The sequence below is a fragment of the Pipistrellus hanaki genome (assembly GCF_964339955.1).
Source record: "Pipistrellus hanaki genome assembly, chromosome: X".
In the NCBI taxonomy this organism is placed as follows: domain Eukaryota; kingdom Metazoa; phylum Chordata; class Mammalia; order Chiroptera; family Vespertilionidae; genus Pipistrellus; species Pipistrellus hanaki.
The window spans coordinates 64,891,224-64,909,273 of record NC_140524.1 but is presented as its reverse complement, the minus strand read 5'-3'; the positions used below and the strand labels follow the sequence as shown (position 1 = coordinate 64,909,273).

Genomic DNA, 18,050 nt, shown 5'->3' with positions numbered 1-18,050 from the left:
TATGTAAGGAAGTCCTGGGTTTATTCATCTGGCTAAAGGCCCACAAAATCATTTAGTCTGGCCCTGCCAAGGCATTAGGGGTGAGTTAATTAAGTGTATGACTAAATGTAGCAGGCTAATTTTTAAGTTGATAATTTTGTATGGCCCTCAAATGATTTTATAAATATCCAAATGGCTTTTGGCAGGAAAAGGTTCCTCACCCCTGGGCTAAAGTATCCAAATTTCATGACTAAGTATTTACTAACTGACCCTCCTTCTTTTATAAGATCATTAAAAACTAGTTTCCACCCTGGCTAGTGTGGCTCAGTTGGTTGAGCGTCATCCCATGCACTGAAAGGTTGCTGGTTTGATTCACAGTCAGGGCACACACACAGATTGTGGGTTCAATCCCTTGTCAGGATACATATGGGAGGCAAATGATCAAAGTTTCTCTCACATCTTTGTTTCTAGCTTTCCCTCTCCCTTCATCTCTCTCTAAAATCATTAAAAGCATATTTTAAACAATATTTTCTATTTCTTCTCAAACTTCAGATAATATAAACTAAAACACATCAACCCATCTCACAAAAATGAGTCCCTGTATTAGTCATTTGATATATTTAATTTCAGCATTTTCTTTTCATGTATTAAATTAATATATGAAGTGAAAAGAATACAGAGATTACTTTTTAAAACTGGTTTATTAACTTCACAATACTGCATAAATGATAAGCATCTTTCCATGAAATAGGTGAAATTCTCCTGATAACAAAATCTCACGAGATGGATGAAAAGCACCACATTCAACTAGAAGCTGGTAGTAAAGACCCACCAGAAACATGTGACATCAAAAGATTTACAACAAAGGTATATAACAAACGTGTGTGTTTAGGAAGCAGGTGTCTCCCTATCAACTTCAGGGAAAACACCAAGATTCAAGGCACAAGGCAAAAGTCGTGATGGTCACGGTGAGGGGGTCAGTGCTAACTGCCCGCAGACTGTGACTTAACTGCTTTCCCCTCAGCGTTTCCATCAGCCGTCTCATCTCCCCAGCTCTCTCCCTGTGCTCTCCTCTCAGCCTGGCCTGTGGCTCTCCGAGCCTCTGAGCCCCGGCCCATCTGTACTGCAGGAACCGTCTGCCATTTCCTCTGGGCACACAATAGTCACCAGGCTCTCCTTTATCAGCATCTTGCTCCTTTGCATCCTTTGTCTCCTTTTCCTGTTGGGCATCTTCCACGTTGAGATTTTTAGCCACTGTTCCTCTCTGGACGCCATTGCTCCTAGAAGATAAAAGGGGAGGGAATTAAATTTTTGGTGTACAGAACCGAAGACAGATACCTTACTACTCATCTTTCAGAGTCCTGGATAGCAAAGGTTATTTTTAAAAACTCATATTTCCCACCTGAGAAGCTCCCTACACCCTCTAGTGGGCCTCCAGTCCCAGCTCTCCCACTTCTTTCCCATACCTCGCCCCAAATCCATCATTTCCCCTACAGATTCATCCCTAGGCCTCTTCAGGTAGCCGGGGACTAGGGGTAGAGGACTTGGTGGCTGAAGGCAGGGGGAGGTCTCAGGCTGCTCTATGCATCCGCCCCGCAGCACTGTGCCCCCGCACCCACCTGGGCCTATCCTTGATGTCTCCCCTCTTCTTGAATCTCGCCGCGGGGTGCTCCACTGGATACTTGACACAGACCCACAGACCCACGGATCTGCAGAGGGCCGGGGTGGAGGGAGCAGGACTGTGGCCAAACGTTACTCACCGACTCGCCGCCGCCAGGTCTCTCCCCTCCCTCCCTCTCCGCCCCCCCCCCCCCCGCCCCCCGCGTCTCTCCCCGGAGCGGAGCGGCTTCCCCGCGCTCCCAGGGCACCGGGCGGCGGCGATCTCCACTGCCAAGCGGCTCTGCCGCCCGCCCCGCCCCCGCCGCCCCGCACCCCGCCCCACGGGGCCCCCGGCTTAAGCCCCGAGACCGCCCGCCGGAGCGGACGAGGCCGGGGGACCGGGCGCTGACCCCGGCGCCGGCCTCCGGGGTGCGGGGCGGCCGCTGCCCCGGCCCGGCGCGCCCCGCGCTTACCCGCCGCGCTGATCCGGGCCCGATGCCAGCCGCCGGCGCGGGCAGCGGGAGGGAGCTGGTACCCAGAGGGAGTGACGGCCGCCGCTCCGAGGCTGCTCCCTCCGCAGCTCCGTCACGTGAGGCCTCGCGTCACCGAGGAGCTCCAGAGCTCCCAGCCCCCCGGCCCCCCCCACCCGCCCCCGCCACACACACCCCGACCTGAGAGGAGTTTGACTGGACCCGCCCCCAACTGCCCAAGCCTATCTTCTCCCTCCAAGTCACTGCTAGGCCCTTCCTTTCGCTCAGCCTGGTCCTCTCCGTTCTGAGGGCTCACCCTACGATTGGGGGTTGTTCCCTGGTTACCAGGGAGGGTCTGCACCTCCCTCCCCCCAACAATAGCACATTCTTGGCACTGGCTTTGGCCTTTTCTGCTTTCTCTCCTCTTCTCTCTGGCTATATATCTGCTTCCTAACCTCCATTTCTCTCTCTCTCTATCTCTATCTCTATCTCTCTTTTTAACTATTTTTCAAAGCATTTTTATTTATTTTTAAGTGATTAATACATGCTCATTTTTTAAATGTTTTAGTGAAAAGAATATTTCAAAGAGATATATGCACTCTCATGTTTACCCCAATATTAATCACAATAGCCAAGATATTGAAACAAGTTAAATGTCCATCAACAAATGAATGGATAAAATATATATGGTATATATGTATACACAATGGAACGTTACTCAGCCAGGAGAGCCTAACCATTTCTCTTTATTTCCTTTTTAAAAATCAGTATGGTCCAAGGAACTGAAAAGTATGAATTTCATTTTTAAAAGACACACTTCAACCTGGGGAAGTATAAAACATAATTGTTTATGTTCTCTGGCACTACACAGAAAACATTTTTTGGGGGGGGTCCATACAACTTCATTTTTGGAACATTCTGGCTTGTTTCAAAATTTTACAGATAGGAGGAGATATGTGTTCCTAAACACAGTTGGTGTTTTGAAAATGATCCTTGAAGTAGATCTTTGGGAAGAAGTCCAGTTGTCAGATCATGGCCATTTAATGTAAATAATCTACCTTTTCCCCCTTCTGGGTCAAATTTCAAGTTTTATTAATAAACATGTGCATCTTATCCTATCTAATAAAGAGGAAATATGCTAATTGACCATCACTCTGCTACAAAGATGGCTGCACCCACAGCTGAGGCCAAGTTCCCATAAGGAGCCTTAATGAGCAATCAGCAGGGACCTGAGGCTACACCCTCCCCTGACCCTATGGGGCTTGACAGGGGACGTCAGGCTGCATCCCCCACCCTAGCGTCAGGCTGGGGGACCTCAGGACACACACCCCACCAGGTGCGGCTTGACAGGGGACTTCAGGCCACGCCCCCACCCCACCCCAGCACCAGGCCAGGGGACCTGAGGCTGCACCCCCTTGCTTGGCTGGGCTTGATGGGACCTCAGGCCTTGCCCCATTCCCAGAAGGGCTTGACGGGGGATCTCAAGGTGCACCCTCAGTGCTTGGTCGGGATAACTCAGACCACGCCCCTGCCCAGCAGTGCTTGATGGGGGACCTGAGGCTGCGCCCCCCTCTCAGTGCTGGGCCAGGAGACCTGAGGTTGCACCTCCCCCCCACCCCCACCTGGCGGGGCTTGACCAGGGACCTCAGGCCATGCACCCCACCCAGTGGGGCTTGACAGGGGACCTCAAGGTGCACCCCCAGTGCTGGGTGGGGAAACTCAGGCCACGCCCCCCGCCCAGTGGGGCTTGATGGGGGATCTCAGGCCATAGCTCCCATCCAGAGGGTCTTGATGGGGAACCTCAAGGTACGCTCCCTGCCCTGATCTGGGCTGGGGGACCTCAGGCCATGCCCCCCATCCTGGCGCTGGGCCAGGGGACCTGAGGCTATGCCCCCTGCCAGGCAGAGCTTGACAAGTGTGGGACTGGCAGGGTCTGGATCTAACCCAATTGGGGGGGGAGGAGGGGCAGGTATGGGTCTCATGTGATTTTGAGGCGCATATGGGTGGGCTGGGACTTGACTCTGGGTCCTGTGGTGCACCCCAGACTTTGACAGGAGGAAGGTTTTCATATACATTTTACTATTGGGTCGGCAGCTAAGTAATTGCGGGTTTCACACATATATGGCTTCAGTTGAATTTTTAGTTTGCAGACGTAGTACAAATGTAAAACACATTTTGTTATTTGATAGTTGGCTATTCAGCTGTTAATCAGTAAAAAAAGTTTTTTGATCTGTTTTGTAGTTTTCGTTTGGCGTTCGTTGAAAAATGGAAAATCAAAAGGAACATTTTCGTCATATTTTGCTTTTTTATTTCCGCAAAGGGAAAACGCATCGCAAGCTCATAAAAAGTTATGTGCTGTTTATGGTGACGAAGCCTTAAAAGAACGGCAGTGTCAAAATTGGTTTGCCAAATTTCGTTCTGGTGATTTTTCACTCAAAGATGAAAAACGCTCTGGTCGTCCAGTTGAAGTTGATGACGCCCTAATCAAAGCAATAATCAATTCAGACTGTCACAGTACAACACGTGAGATTGCAGAGAAGCTTCATGTATCACATACATGCATTGAAAATCACTTAAAACAACTTAGCTATGTTCAAAAACTCGATACATGGGTTCCTCAAGAACTGAAAGAATCACAGTTAACGCAACGCATTAGCAGCTGCAATTTGCTAAAGAAACGTAATGAAAATGATCCATTTTTAAAACGACTGATAACTGGCGATGAAAAATGGGTTGTTTACAACAATATGAAGCGGAAAAGATCGTGGAGCAGGCCAGGTGAACCAACTCAAACAACATCAAAAGCTGAGATTCATCAAAAGAAGGTTTTGTTATCAGTTTGGTGGGATTACAAAGGAATTGTCTACTTTGAACTCTTACCACCCAACCGAACGATCAATTCTGATGTCTACATTGAACAACTAACGAAATTAAACAATGCAGTTGAAGAAAAGCGGCCCGAATTGACAAATCGAAAAGGTGTTGTATTCCATCATGACAATGCAAGGCCACACACATCTTTGGTCACTCGGCACAAATTAATGGAGCTTGGTTGGGATGTTTTGCCACATCCACCATATAGTCCTGACCTTGCACCATCTGATTACTTTTTGTTTCGATCTTTACAAAACTCCTTGAATGGTAAAAATTTCAATAATGATGATGATGTCAAATCGTACCTGATTCAGTTTTTTGCTAATAAAAACCAGAAGTTTTTTGAACGTGGGATTATGATGCTGCCTGAAAGATGGCAAAAGGTCATTGATCAAAATGGGCAATACATTACAGAATAAAGTTATTTAGTTCCATGAAAAAATTCTTTGATTTTTTTAAAAATCCGCAATTACTTAGTTGCCGACCCAATAATTTTCTTTCATCTCTGACACTTCTATTATAGAGAAAGGGCAAGTAGCAATGTTAAACTATTTTCTCTAATTAATCCCCGTTTAATGTGCATGAATTTTGTGCACCAGGCCACTAGTTCTATTCTGATAAACATTCATTAAATATGAAAAAGCATTTGCTGACAACTGAAATAATCTGCTGAAGTTTAATGGCTAATACTAATGATAGTTTTGAGGCAGATTGAGGGATGAAGATAGTCAGATCATCTCTTTTTTGATAAGAGACTGGTCTTCCCGCTGCCACATTCCAGAGCAAGCATGTTGAACTGCCTCCTGCAGGCAGCATGTGGCCCACAACAAATATTTTTGTGGCCCAGCCAATATAATGGTATGTAAGAAACGTTTTAATAAAAATTTTGTAACTTAATTTTTACAATATACTGTTATACATAATTATTAATAATGAATTACAACGTTTGCTAATGACTGATTACTATAAAAGGATTGCATTCATTTCCCTTACTCGCCTTATGTGCAGGTGCATCATTTCTATTCACTAATACTAGCAGTGAATATTTTAGCAGCTGATTGCCACGTCATTAATCTTGGACTGACTTGGTTGTTGTGCGCAACAGGAAATATTTTGCTTTAGGAGAACAAGAAAAATAAGTTTATTTGCTTTACACTTATTAATTTGTGCAGTTATTCAGTGTCTGGTAAGTTAATATTCAAGAAAAATATTAATTTTTATTAAAATGTTCTATTCTTTTATGTTAATGATGACTCAGTTCTTTCAGCCCTTTGTATTCAGCATGTCTCTATGGAAATAAACCTACCTTTCTATGAAAATTGAAGCTTTTGTTTTTTTGTGGCCCACATAAACTTAAACCTTGTTTATTTGGCCTGTGTTAGCTTTTGAGTTTGACATGCTTGTTCCAGAGCCTCTCATTCCCTACATTCATACTCCTGACTGTTACTACTCCTGTTATATGGATGGAGAGGTGACCAACGTATTGACCTGAGCAAATCTTTGGGTTCCTTCCTTTTCTTTCCCAAATTCCCACCAAGTGATTCACTTCCCAGATGCATGGTGGGGGCAGGGGTCTGTCCTCATAGTGGAAATCAGATGGGTCTCTTCTACACCTGGTGGTCGGGTATTCCAAGAATCATAGATAAGTGATTGCTGGGGGAAGAGCCTCCCCAGTCAGTCTGCTCTCTCTTCCTTTTCACCTTGTATCAATAATGTGAGAGACACGCGTTGATTTGTTGCCTCCCCCACAGGCCCTGACTGAGGCTGGGAATTGAACCTGTAACCCAGGTATGTGCCCTTGATCAGAAATCAAACCCATGACCCTTTGGTGTGTGGGCCAATGCTCTAACCACTGAGCAACACAGGCCAGTGCAATTTCTGTTCTTTTAAGCCATCCACTTTGTGGTACTGTTATAGAAGGTCTAAAAAAGTAATACAGCAATATAGTGCACATATTTTTCAAAGATACAACTATCAGGTTTCTTCTTTCTTTTGCTAAAATTTGTCTCCATTTTATTTCAATGCTAGAGGCCCAATGCACAAAATTTGTGCAAGCCCTCGCAGCCCCTGCTTTGTTTGGAAGCTCGTCCGGACAGTGGTTCTGCTATTTGGTCTAATTAGCATATTAGCTCTGTATTATATAGGATTCACAGTTCTGGCTAAGTAGGTAATTATGGTTGGATAGCTTTTCATAGGGCATTTCTACTGCTTTTAATAACAATTCTGCTTTAATATCAGTTCCCCCTTTCTCTACTGATTTCTTTATATATCAAAAATATTACTCCCATATCAGTCATAAATGATGACAATTTTTTCTTCCTAGGTTTTTACTGCTCTTTAATACAGTTTATCCCCAAGGGAATTACTTTTAAATTTGAATAGATTTGTATTGCTAAGAAGGTAATACTGTTTTCTGCCTAAAAATGTTGGACTAATATACTAGGGGAGCCACCTCCCCCAGGTCTACCGGAGTAACAGAGCACACTAACTCAGAAGCCACATAACCTTCGGGACATACACAGCCTGGGTTTAGAGGGATCCAGGATTTGAGTCTCTACCACATTGTTTTCCAGGTACTCATTGGCCATCTTTGACTTTCCTCCTCTGTAGACCAATGAATGGATTTTGACTTGAATGGATTTCGCAGGGACATAACATGCAACATCAATCTTTATTAGGAAAAGAATCAGGGTTCCTGGAAGGGACAGATACATAAAACAACCAGCCCTTTGGGTGGATGAGTGTCACTTAAGCATTGACTTATTAGCTCCAACCAGACCTCCTGGCTCAATAATAGGAATATAGTAAGACTGGAGGGAAAACATAACAAAGATGATGAGGATGAAGATGATGACACTCAAGGGGATTTTGGTGAGGTTGTGTTCTTAGGATCCGGGATCAGCCTGTGGGAGGGCCTCCTCTGAGATCTTGTACTTGTCCTGGAGGAAGTGTAGGGAGCTAGTTGGGAGACTAGTACAGCCAGGAGCCCTGAGTCTCATCCCCAGGCCATCCATTCTTCACTCACTTGGCCCAAATTCCCAGACCTCACCTTGTACAGAGTGAGCACCTGTTCAGCCTTCGTGTAGTCCCAGTGGTTATCATGAAGACACCTGGGGAGGAGGAAGGGCAGGAGACATCCATTAGGACAAAAGTGGAGTCAATCTGATAACCCCCTGCCATTTCATAAACTATGTGACAAATATGCCTTCACATTTATATATGCAACGAAATAAGCTCTATGTTGGAAAAATTCCTGAAATCCAAATGTGTCAATAAAAAAATGAGGTCCAAGAAATAAAGAATTCCATAAAGGAATACATACCTGTTAAAAACAACTGTGTTGTTTATACACAATGAGAGAGAAATGTTCAGAGGGACAGGTGAAATAAATGAGCAAAACAAATTACTTGCAAGTTTCTATTATTCACTCCTCTGCTCCTCCCAGCTCCATCCTATCCCCATACACACCCAGCACTCACTTCTGAGACCACTGGAGGCTCATTCCAGACTTGGTGGAGAAAACTTGCACCATTTCTTGCTGCTCCTGGGAGAGGGTGGTCATGGAGCTGGTGGTGGGTGTAGGCACTTCTATGGGATGCATACTCTGAGTTGTGTTGGGGGTGGCGTCCCTCACAAACAGTTCATCATTCATGATGCAGAGACTGGAGAAAAATGGGCCCTCAGACAACTGATGGATAGACACCTCCACATTCATTATCCTGCTTCCACTGCCACTCAGCGACCAGATTGCTCCCATACCCACCAGTATCTGCTCCCCAGATTCCTCTTCCCTTCCCACCTCCCACCCCTTGGAGAGATTGCCTACCAGCTTCACTAGGTTTGTACCCCTAGCCCCATTGCATTTACTCAGTGAAACAGCCCAAGGGAGAGGACAGTTTAATCCCATTTTCAGAGGAAGACATAGGTCACAGAGAGGGTCACGGGATTTCACTCAGGTACAAATCGAGTGAGTGTTGATGCCATGAAGAGAACCTGAAAGAAACCTGAAACACTTTCAGTGTTCTAACTCCAGAGCCCACACTCTTAACCCCTCTGAAGGACTATCCCTGATATCAACCTGCTGGCTTCCCACAACACTGAGAAAACCCTGAGAATATGCACCGTCACATTGCCACAGCCATGAGCCCAGGTTGGGCTGTATGTCCCCCCAGAGCATAACACTCACCTGGAATCGCTGGCAGGGGTAGTGATGAAAGTCCGGGTGAAGGCACGCACAGAGCCCTGAGACCTTCCTTCCACTTCAACAACAACAAACAACAATGCCCCCTTGGAGTCACACAGGCTTCACACACTCACTCAGCTTTCCCAAGTCAGGGTGGGACTGCATACTCATGCCCAAGGAGACAACTATTCTCTGGGAGTCACTGTGCGGGGAATTGGGAGGGCAACATTAGGAGCAATTTCTTCCCACTAACATGGTTCCTACTATGTGCCAGGCCCCAGAACAACCACCTCACAAGTTCATTTAATTCATTGTTTTCAGCCATAGGTATTATTAGTCCCATTTCATAAATGAGGAAAATAAGAGATTAAGTAATGGGCCCAAGTTCTTACAGTCAGGATCTGGGATGATAGCCATCAAACCCCATATCTGTGTTCCCAACTACCAAACTGTGCAGGGCTTATAGGAAGCTGGGAGAGTTCTGAGAGGGAGCCCAGCAAGGGGGAGGGAGCAGTGGACATCTGGATAGGGAACTCTACAGGCACTCACCTTCCTTGAACACCCCATTGACACAGAAGCAGAGCATCTTTTCCTAAAAGGGAGGAACACAGGTGCTCAGTCACCATCTACAGCTCCCACACACCTGTGTCTTTCTTGGCCTGTCTGAGGGAGGAAGCAGGTGCTCACCGACTGGAACAACATGTCCACCACAAAGGAGCTCAGGTCATGCTGAGTTTTGGGCAACATACAGAGGGTGCATATAATGTCACGTTTTGTATGTTTCAGCAGTTGAAAATGCAGGTCTGAAGGGGAAGAACAGCAAAGGTCAATGTTGCCACTCCCTGGGCCCTATGAGAGACCCTTCATGCGCCATTCCCTGCCCAATCTTCCCCACCCCACACGCACTGGGGTCCTTGAGGTTCTTCATATTCCTGTTATCCTTGAAGTACTCAAACAAGCTGCTTCTAGGAGAAAAAATAGGAATAGGGTGTGGAGGTCTGGCCATGAGGGTGCTTCTAAGAGCTGACTGGTTTCTGCTGGAAACCCCCCCCCCCCAACAGAAAAAGAGTTTGAGCTGTGATACTCACGGGGCTGGGTCCTTGGGGTTGAAAGAAATGGTCAGGGAGAAGCAGGCATCGTCATGGTAAGTACAGAGGAGACAGTGCCGGTCTCCAGAGTCATAGATAGAGTAATACCTGTGGTGGAGCAAAGGGGACAAGCTGCTTTGTTAACCAGGCCCCAAATGAGATGTGAGAGTCCCAAACAGCAGTCCCAGGTCCCCCGATTCCTGGTGTTTCCAGGAGTACTTACTGCTGCAGAAATTGCAAGACTAGACTCTTCAGTGGGTCAGATCCAAAGAAACTTCCCTAAAATCACAACAGTCCTCAGGACCACGGCTGATACCCCATCTTCACTCACTACCTGAAACCCTGCTTCATTCCCCCTCCTCACCTTGCAGGATGGTACATTCTTGTGGGCTTCAATCTCAGAATTAGTTGGTGGGGGAGGCTCCTGGTCATCCTGGAGAAAAGGAAGTCAGCCTTTCAGACCAACAGGTGGTACTGAATGATCAGGAAAAGGAAGGACCCAGGAGAGGGTGAAGGTCAGAAGTCAGATGCAAAAGAGCCCTGGAAATTCCATGAGCAGGACTACACTTGTACCATCATCATGGGGGCCCTGGAGCCTGTGGAGAACTTGTGTGAAGAAGGTCCAGAGCCTTTATCAGATTCCCACATGGGTCAATCCACAGATGAGGATTAAGGGTCTGATACAAAAATGTAACTTGAGCCAGACCTAAAGGGGTCCAGAGCAGGTGGTGAGAAATGTCTGTGCCACTTAAAGGAGTCAGTCACAGAGAAATACACTTACCAGGCATAATAATTTGGGGAACAATTCCAGGATGGAGCTGCCAAAATAAAGACAAAACAGAAATGTAACTGAATCTGCAGAGCATCCCTGCCTTGTTGTAGCAAGCAAACCTACACCAGACATATAGCCCAGCTATACTCTAGTGTCACAGCCTTCCAGGGACCTGGGAACCTTCCCCAAGAACTGATCCATAGGAAGAGTACTCGCCCTCCCTCCTGCCCTATTCCCACTCATTCTCCATTCTGCTAGGTAGCTCCCTTCTAGATGCCCTGACTCCCTTCTCCAGTGACATAAAGAGCAGCATTTAGAGCTGCATACTTTTCCTGCACCTGCCACTGTTGGGCTCTGGGATCCCAGTTAGGAATGAAAAACTTGAACATGTTGAACTTGGATCCCATGGGATATTGGTTGAGTCTTTGTCACCTGTGAGAGTCTGAAGTGGGCATGGGAAACACAACAACCATAGGATCAGGAGTCCTTCTCGGGAAGGAATAAAGAAAAGATCAGGCCCAGCTCAGCTTAGGGAGGGGGAATGTGTGGTCCCTTCTTATGATCACTGCCTTCTCTCCTCATAGACCACTATGCGCCTGTACCTATCTTAGTTGGTTTCTGAGCAATCCTACCCATGTTGGGCTACCCAGGGTTCCTCTGAAGGACCAAGTAGGAGATGTTGGTATGTGGAGGGAGGGGCACTGAGAGGACTGTCCTTCTGTATCCTCAACGCTTTGTGCCTTCTGCCTTCCACTTCTGCCTCCAGAGACTCTCTGCTCACTGGTGGTGGCTCACTTCTGGCCCCTTAACTCAGGGAAACCTGGCTTTTCTCAAGGAGAGCCCAACTCGTGGCATTGTTCCAGAGGAACTAATGTCATAACAGCAGCCACCCAGCCCTTAACATAGGGCAGTAAACTTCCCATGTCTGCCTGGGTTTGGAGAAGAGCCCCCTTTGGATCAAAGGAAAGAGGGCTCATCTCAGGGCAGGGGAGGGTAGCTCTTCTCTGCACAGAATAGGAAGACCTGTCTCAACATGAGGACCTGTGTTGGAGGACCTTTCCCATTCCAGGTCACCAGCATCTGACCCAAGACTGGTCACCCCTAGTACTGGCAATGAGGGGATATCACGCTTCCTAGAGTACAATCTTAGGAGGGCATGATGGATGTGTGATGCCCTCTTATGATCACTGCCTTTTCTCCTCATGGACCACTGTGCACCTGTGATCCCATGATTACTTGCAGAGTCAGGAAACTGACTCTAGACCAGGAGAACAGGTGAGCAGATCAGAGGAAGGAAAGGATACCTCTAAGCACAGGTGAAGGACATAAAAAAGAGAGTGGAGGGTCTATGATACTCCCAGAAGATCTATTTGTTGCCTCTGCAAACATATACTATCAAGGGTAGGTCAGGCTCACCAGGGGTGGAAGAGGGTACAACTAACCTTATGTTGGTTGAATTATCTGGTAAGGTGGTGCATGAGGGGTTTCTTTTTGCATTCATGTCTTCTGGCTCCAGCTTTTTTCCCTGGTCCAATTCCTCTGCTGACTTCACCTGTGATTATGGGAAGGAACCACATAGACCATAGAAAGAGAGCCAAGATGCCTGTAGCCCCAGTCCCTTCCTTTTCTAACAAATCCACGTCACTGTCCTTTGTCATCACCCCATGGGGTTCAGTGGCTCTGACTCTGATGTAGTGAAAATGGTGGGGTAGAAGAAGTGGGTTTGAATATGGTTGCACAACTGATCTGGAGTCTGCATTACCTTTACCTGATCCTCCTTTTCTGACTTCAGCTCCTCCTGCACATCCTGGGGTGCATTAGAGGGGATGACAAAGATAGATATCTGCAGAGAACACAAGAGGGGCTGGGTAAGCACCAGGAAATCTGAGCCTTGGGATTAAGCAAGAATTTGCCCCTGTCCTGCCCTCTTGCCCCTAGCCAGTCCTAGTCATGCCTTTGACACGTACCTTCTCATTATTCTTATCGTAAATCTTGCCACTAACATTCTTCAATGCAAAGGCAATACTGGCATTCTCAACGAAGAAGTGGGCCTGCATTTTCTCATAGTGAAACTATAGGGATAGTGACAAGAGAAACAGAATATGAGAACAGAGCCACTGCTCATTGGCCCTGTTACTTCTCATCCACCTTATTGTCTTCTCTTACTTTGACTGGAGTAAAGGGGGTGCTGCATTGCTTCTGAATCAAATTCAGCAACCACTTCTCATCATATTTTATGCCGAATGGAACCTAGAAGCCAAAGAAAAGATAGGAGAGAAGATTGACATAATGGGATCTAAGGTTATGAATAAACCCAACCAGGTTTTCTTTTCAGCCTTTAAAACAACTGTTTAAGATAGGATAGTATCCATTATTGCTAGCTTTTGTACCAGACATGAATTCCCTAAATACCATTCTTTCCATTCAAATAGATTTTCTCAAATAATCAAGTTAAAATGTTTAAAATGTACTTCCTTTTATAAAGTTCTAAGAGATCCTACTTAAGGCAGACTTAGCATTTCTCACAAGGACCCCAGGGACAAAACATTCTACTGCATTCAGTTTGGGCCAAACCGTGTCTTCAGGTATGGAGTTGCTCCATCTCCTTAGCAGTGTTTCCTCCTTTGCTTTTAGACTACTTGTCTCATCCTCTTTTGCAATCAGTCTGTTTTATTTTTTAAAATATATATTTTATTGACTTTTTACAGAGAGGAAGGGAGAGGGATAGAAAGCTAGAAACATTGATGAGAGAGAAACATCTACCAGCTGCCTCCTGCACACCCCCCACCAGGGATGTGCCCACAACCAATGTACATGCCCTTGACCAGAATTGAACCCAGGACCCTTCAGTCCGCAGGCCGACGCTCTATCTACTGAGCCAAACCAGTTTCAGCAGTCTGTTTTCTTTATAATGATTCTCTAAATCTGCCCTTATATGGCCTAGGACAGCGTTTTTCAACCGCTGTTCCGCGGCACACTAGTGTGCCGCGAGATGTTGCCTGGTGTGCTGTAGGTGCAGACAAGACAAGAATTTTATAATTTTTCACTATTTTGTTTACTTAATATTTCATAATAAAGTAATTATAAAATACTTTCTTTGTGTTTATTTGATTCCTATTCAAGAGAATTACTTTATATATAGTCAATATAGGCACAGAGTTAAATTTTTTAACATTTTCTAATGGTGGTGTGCCTCGTGATTTTTTTCATGAAACAAGTGTGCCTTTGCCCAAAAAAGGTTGAAAAACACTGGCCTAGGATGTTAACTCCTACTAATAAAAAGACACATTGCCAACTCCTATGCCTCAGAAAGGTATTTAGCATTTCTACATGAATCTAACACAGCTCCCTCTGTTCACATTAGTTCCAGATTTCTAGGACACTCACTGTGATCTTGAACCAGCTTCCTGATATCTCATCCTGCTTCTTCTCCTCCATTTTTGTCTTTGGAGGATTTTTCTCTCTTTCCTTGTTAATATGGGTTTGGACTTGTTCCTGAAAATGGCCTCTCCAATGATAGCGTGGAATGGCATAGGGAGCACTGTGGGGCAGTGGAGAAAAAGTAGTCTATATATACTCAGGAAGTCTTCTATACATGTTCACCCCATTGATACCTCAGCTAAAATAAAGTTTTCTGAACGATTAACTTGATCTTATCATTACTCATTCTTCCTGGTTGGAGAGAAGAATGATATATTTAACTCCAAGGTTATATATTTCACTGGTCACTTACTATCTTACTCCGGTGTCCATGTGAGCGTCAATTGTTGCTGAATCTCCATCTTCTTGCTTGTGGGATGAAGGATGAGTGCCAGAACTTACTTGTTCAGACACACTGTTATATCTCCTTCGGTAAATACCCCAACGTCTTGGTCTTCTATCTGTGGTGTCACTATCTGGATTGTGCCCTGAAATCAAGAACAACACATCAATGGTCTCAATACTAGAAAATGTCCTGGGGAGAAATAACTAAGAGAGAAATATTATTGATTCTTATAATCTATACTAATAAAAGGGTAATATGCTAATTAGACTGGGTCTACCAGACATCTTCCAGTCTTCTGCTCCTCCTTTTGGACAAAGCCACAGTGGCATGGGCAGAGACAGATTAGGGGCAATCAGGCTGGCAGGGGAGGGTGGCTGGGGGTGATCAGGCAGATGGCAGAGGTGGTTAGAGGCAATCAGGCAGGCGGGCAGGTGAGCAGTTAGGAGCCAGAAGTCCCAAATTGCAAGATGGATATCTGAGGGGTCCCAGATTGAAGAGGATGCAGGGCAGGCTGAGGGACTCCCCACCCGTGCATAAATTTTGTGCACTGGCCTCTAGTCTATATATATATATATATATATATATATATATATATATATATATATATATATAGCCAGTGACCAGAATGCCATAATGACTGGGATGACTGGTCACTATTACATCCATTGTGACCAGCGAGTGCCCAATCAGGGGTGGGGCCGGCCAGCCAACCTCCTGCAGCCCATCTTCTCAGCCAGCTCCGTCCCTGATAGGCTCCCACCACTCCGGTTGGCCCACGGCCCCTCCCCGAGCCAGCTCTGCCCTCAATCTGCCCTCCCCACTCTGATCAGGGGCAGGGCTGGCTGGCCAACCACCCATGGCCCTTCCCCCAGGCTGCTGGTTCCTGATAGGCCTTCACCCCATTTGGCCCATTGCCCACAGCCCCTCCCCCCAGCTGACCCCACTCTCAATGGGCCCTCACCATCCCTATCCGCCCATAGCCCTTCACACAGCCATCTCCACCCCCAGTTACTCCCCCACACACCAATCGGGGGTGGGGCTGGCTGTCCAACCTCTCATGGCCCCTCCCCCAGCCTCATTTGGGAGCAAGGCCAGCTGGCCCTACCCCCAATCTGGGGTAGGGCCTGCTGGCTAATTGACCACAGCCCCTCTCTCCATCCAGCCTAGCCCTGATTGAGCCATGATCAGGGTGGCCTGCCGGCCAACCTCCTGCCATCTCTTCTTCCTAAAAGGCCAGCCCTGATCCACTGATTGGGGCCAGGCTGGCCAGACCCCACCTGTACACAAATTCATGCTCTGGGCCTCTAGTCTAAAATGAAATATATCACAGTGCTCAAAACATTGGAAGGGGAGAGGACAAAATGGTGGCAGAATAGACACTTATGTTCTAAGCCTTGTCCTGGAGCAGATAGAATGAGCAGCTGAAATGAATAACACCCATCCCGAACTGGCAAAGGAGACTCAGCTGGTGAGACAATTTGCAGCCGGTAAGGGCATAGGACACCGGGAGAAGGGTAAAATCAAGGATCTGGGCAGGAGAGATCTGCCAGACCTCTGAGCCCTGAGGGTCAGAGGGAAACCGCATGGCACAAAGCCATGTCCCTGGGGACAGGCACAGTGTCTGACTGTGGAAAGGATGTCCACAGGACTGCTGGAGGCAGGGGATTCTGGGTCCATAGTCATGGCAGACTGAGCCCAGAGGGGGCCACCTGAAGGGCTGATCAGACCATGCAGTGCCAGCAGGAGCCGAGCTCACAGAGGAGCAGTCTTTCCCCTCCCTGTGGCCTGTGCTTTGCTTCACTGAACTTTCAGATAAAGACACTCATCTGTGGCTGGGGTTCAGGAGGAGGTGCAGACTTGTGGAGTCTGGGAAGAGGCTGGGGAGAGTTGGGGCCCAGGAGAAGTGGCAGCGAGTCTGGTACTGGGTCATGCCTGAGCCCGGGACCTGGGAAGCCATTTTGTCCTGAAGAGACCCTCCCTCCAGTCTCCAGGCAACCAATACAGCCACACCCAGATTCCCTCCTGAATGGTACAAAGGATTTAAAAAAATATAAATAGTCCCTGAGAGTCCAAAGGGACTGGCCTAAAGAGAGGTCTTCACTACCAGTAAAGGAAACTGAGAAACTGAAGACAGTACAGAATACTGGGATCTTAAGCCAACCAAAGGAATGACACTTCACTTTTTCATTTTTACTGTTACTTTTTATTATTTTGTTCTCTCTTTTTTTTCTTTTTTCCTTTCCTTTTTTAGTTTGTTACTTTATTTTCTATTTCTTTTCACATTATTTCCCCATCATTCTATTTATTTGCTATTTTTTATTGTTATACATTTTTAAATCAATTTTTGTAAATTTATTATTATTATTATTATTATTATTATTATTATTTTCTTTTTGTTCCCTTTCTTCTTATCCACCCATTCCCTTTCTACTTTCACTACACTGAACTGAGGACCACCCCATATTCATCTAATTCTTAACCTTATTTTCTGTATATAAGCTCAGCCTCTACAGATTCTGCCCCCACTCTCTTTGCTGGGTGTTTGCATTTTTGTTGTTTATCTGTTTGTTCTGTGGTGTTTTCTCCTCTAGTATATATATATACTAGAGGCCCAGTGCATGAAAATTCATGCATTGGAAGGGGGTCCCTCAGCCTGGCCTGCCTCCTCTCACATTTCAGGAGCCCTCAGGGGCAGGAGATGAACCGGTGACCGGTGATCAGGGGAAGGTGATGACCCATCACACCTCTGCTGCTGCCACTGCTGGCAGTGCAAGGCTCAGCAGGCCCTGGTTACCTGAGTCTTGAGCAGCCCTGAGTGGCTGAGCAGCCACCTTTCAAGGCTTCCCTGTACCTTGGACCATCCCTGGGTGGTTGGGCAGCCGAAGCTTGCCTGTGTCTTGGACTGGGCCTGGGTGGCTGGGCAGCTGCCATCTGAGGCTTGCATGCACCTCCAGAATACCTTGCATGGCTGAGCAGCCAACCCTGGGTGGCTGAGGCTTGCTTGTGCCTTGGGCATTAACTGGGCAGCTACCATCCAAGGCTCACCTATGCCTCAGGCCAGCCCTGGGAAGCTGGGGGGTTGAGGGGATTGGGGAACTCCAGAGGCAGGCCCAGCCTTTCTGCATGCATGCTTCCCCGTGGGGCTGAGGTGACTAGGTGCCACCATCTTGTGGCTGTGGGTGCCAGCATCTTTGAGGGAAGGTCAGTCTATTAGCATATCCCCTCCTTATTGGCTGTGGGCACTGCCATCCTTGTGACAGCATGAGGATCAATTAGCATATTCCCTCTTTATTATATAGGATTCTCCTTTTACTTCCTC

The 18,050-nt window shown here is 46.7% G+C and overlaps 2 protein-coding genes across 2 annotated transcripts; both read right to left on the bottom strand.

Annotated features, from left to right (window-relative positions):
- Positions 1-665: 665 nt before the first annotated feature.
- On the bottom strand, positions 666-9,852 carry LOC311615461 (uncharacterized protein; the record flags this gene model as incomplete). Its single annotated transcript, XM_084870850.1, has 8 exons — positions 666-1,259; positions 1,599-1,688; positions 2,052-2,249; positions 7,967-8,032; positions 8,402-8,584; positions 9,109-9,181; positions 9,655-9,697; positions 9,793-9,852. The coding sequence occupies 8 exons, from the start codon at positions 9,850-9,852 to the stop codon at positions 896-898; spliced, it is 1,077 nt and encodes a 358-aa protein (XP_084726976.1). The 3' UTR covers positions 666-895.
- On the bottom strand, positions 7,785-14,784 carry LOC311615459 (nuclear RNA export factor 3-like). The gene is made up of 12 exons (XM_084870848.1): positions 14,699-14,784; positions 14,353-14,506; positions 13,132-13,215; positions 12,909-13,037; positions 12,734-12,808; positions 12,382-12,517; positions 9,793-9,908; positions 9,655-9,697; positions 9,109-9,181; positions 8,402-8,584; positions 7,972-8,032; positions 7,785-7,861 (listed from the first exon to the last, which is right to left on the bottom strand). The coding sequence occupies exons 1-12, from the start codon at positions 14,716-14,718 to the stop codon at positions 7,808-7,810; spliced, it is 1,128 nt and encodes a 375-aa protein (XP_084726974.1). The 5' UTR covers positions 14,719-14,784; the 3' UTR covers positions 7,785-7,807.
- Positions 14,785-18,050: the final 3,266 nt, after the last annotated feature.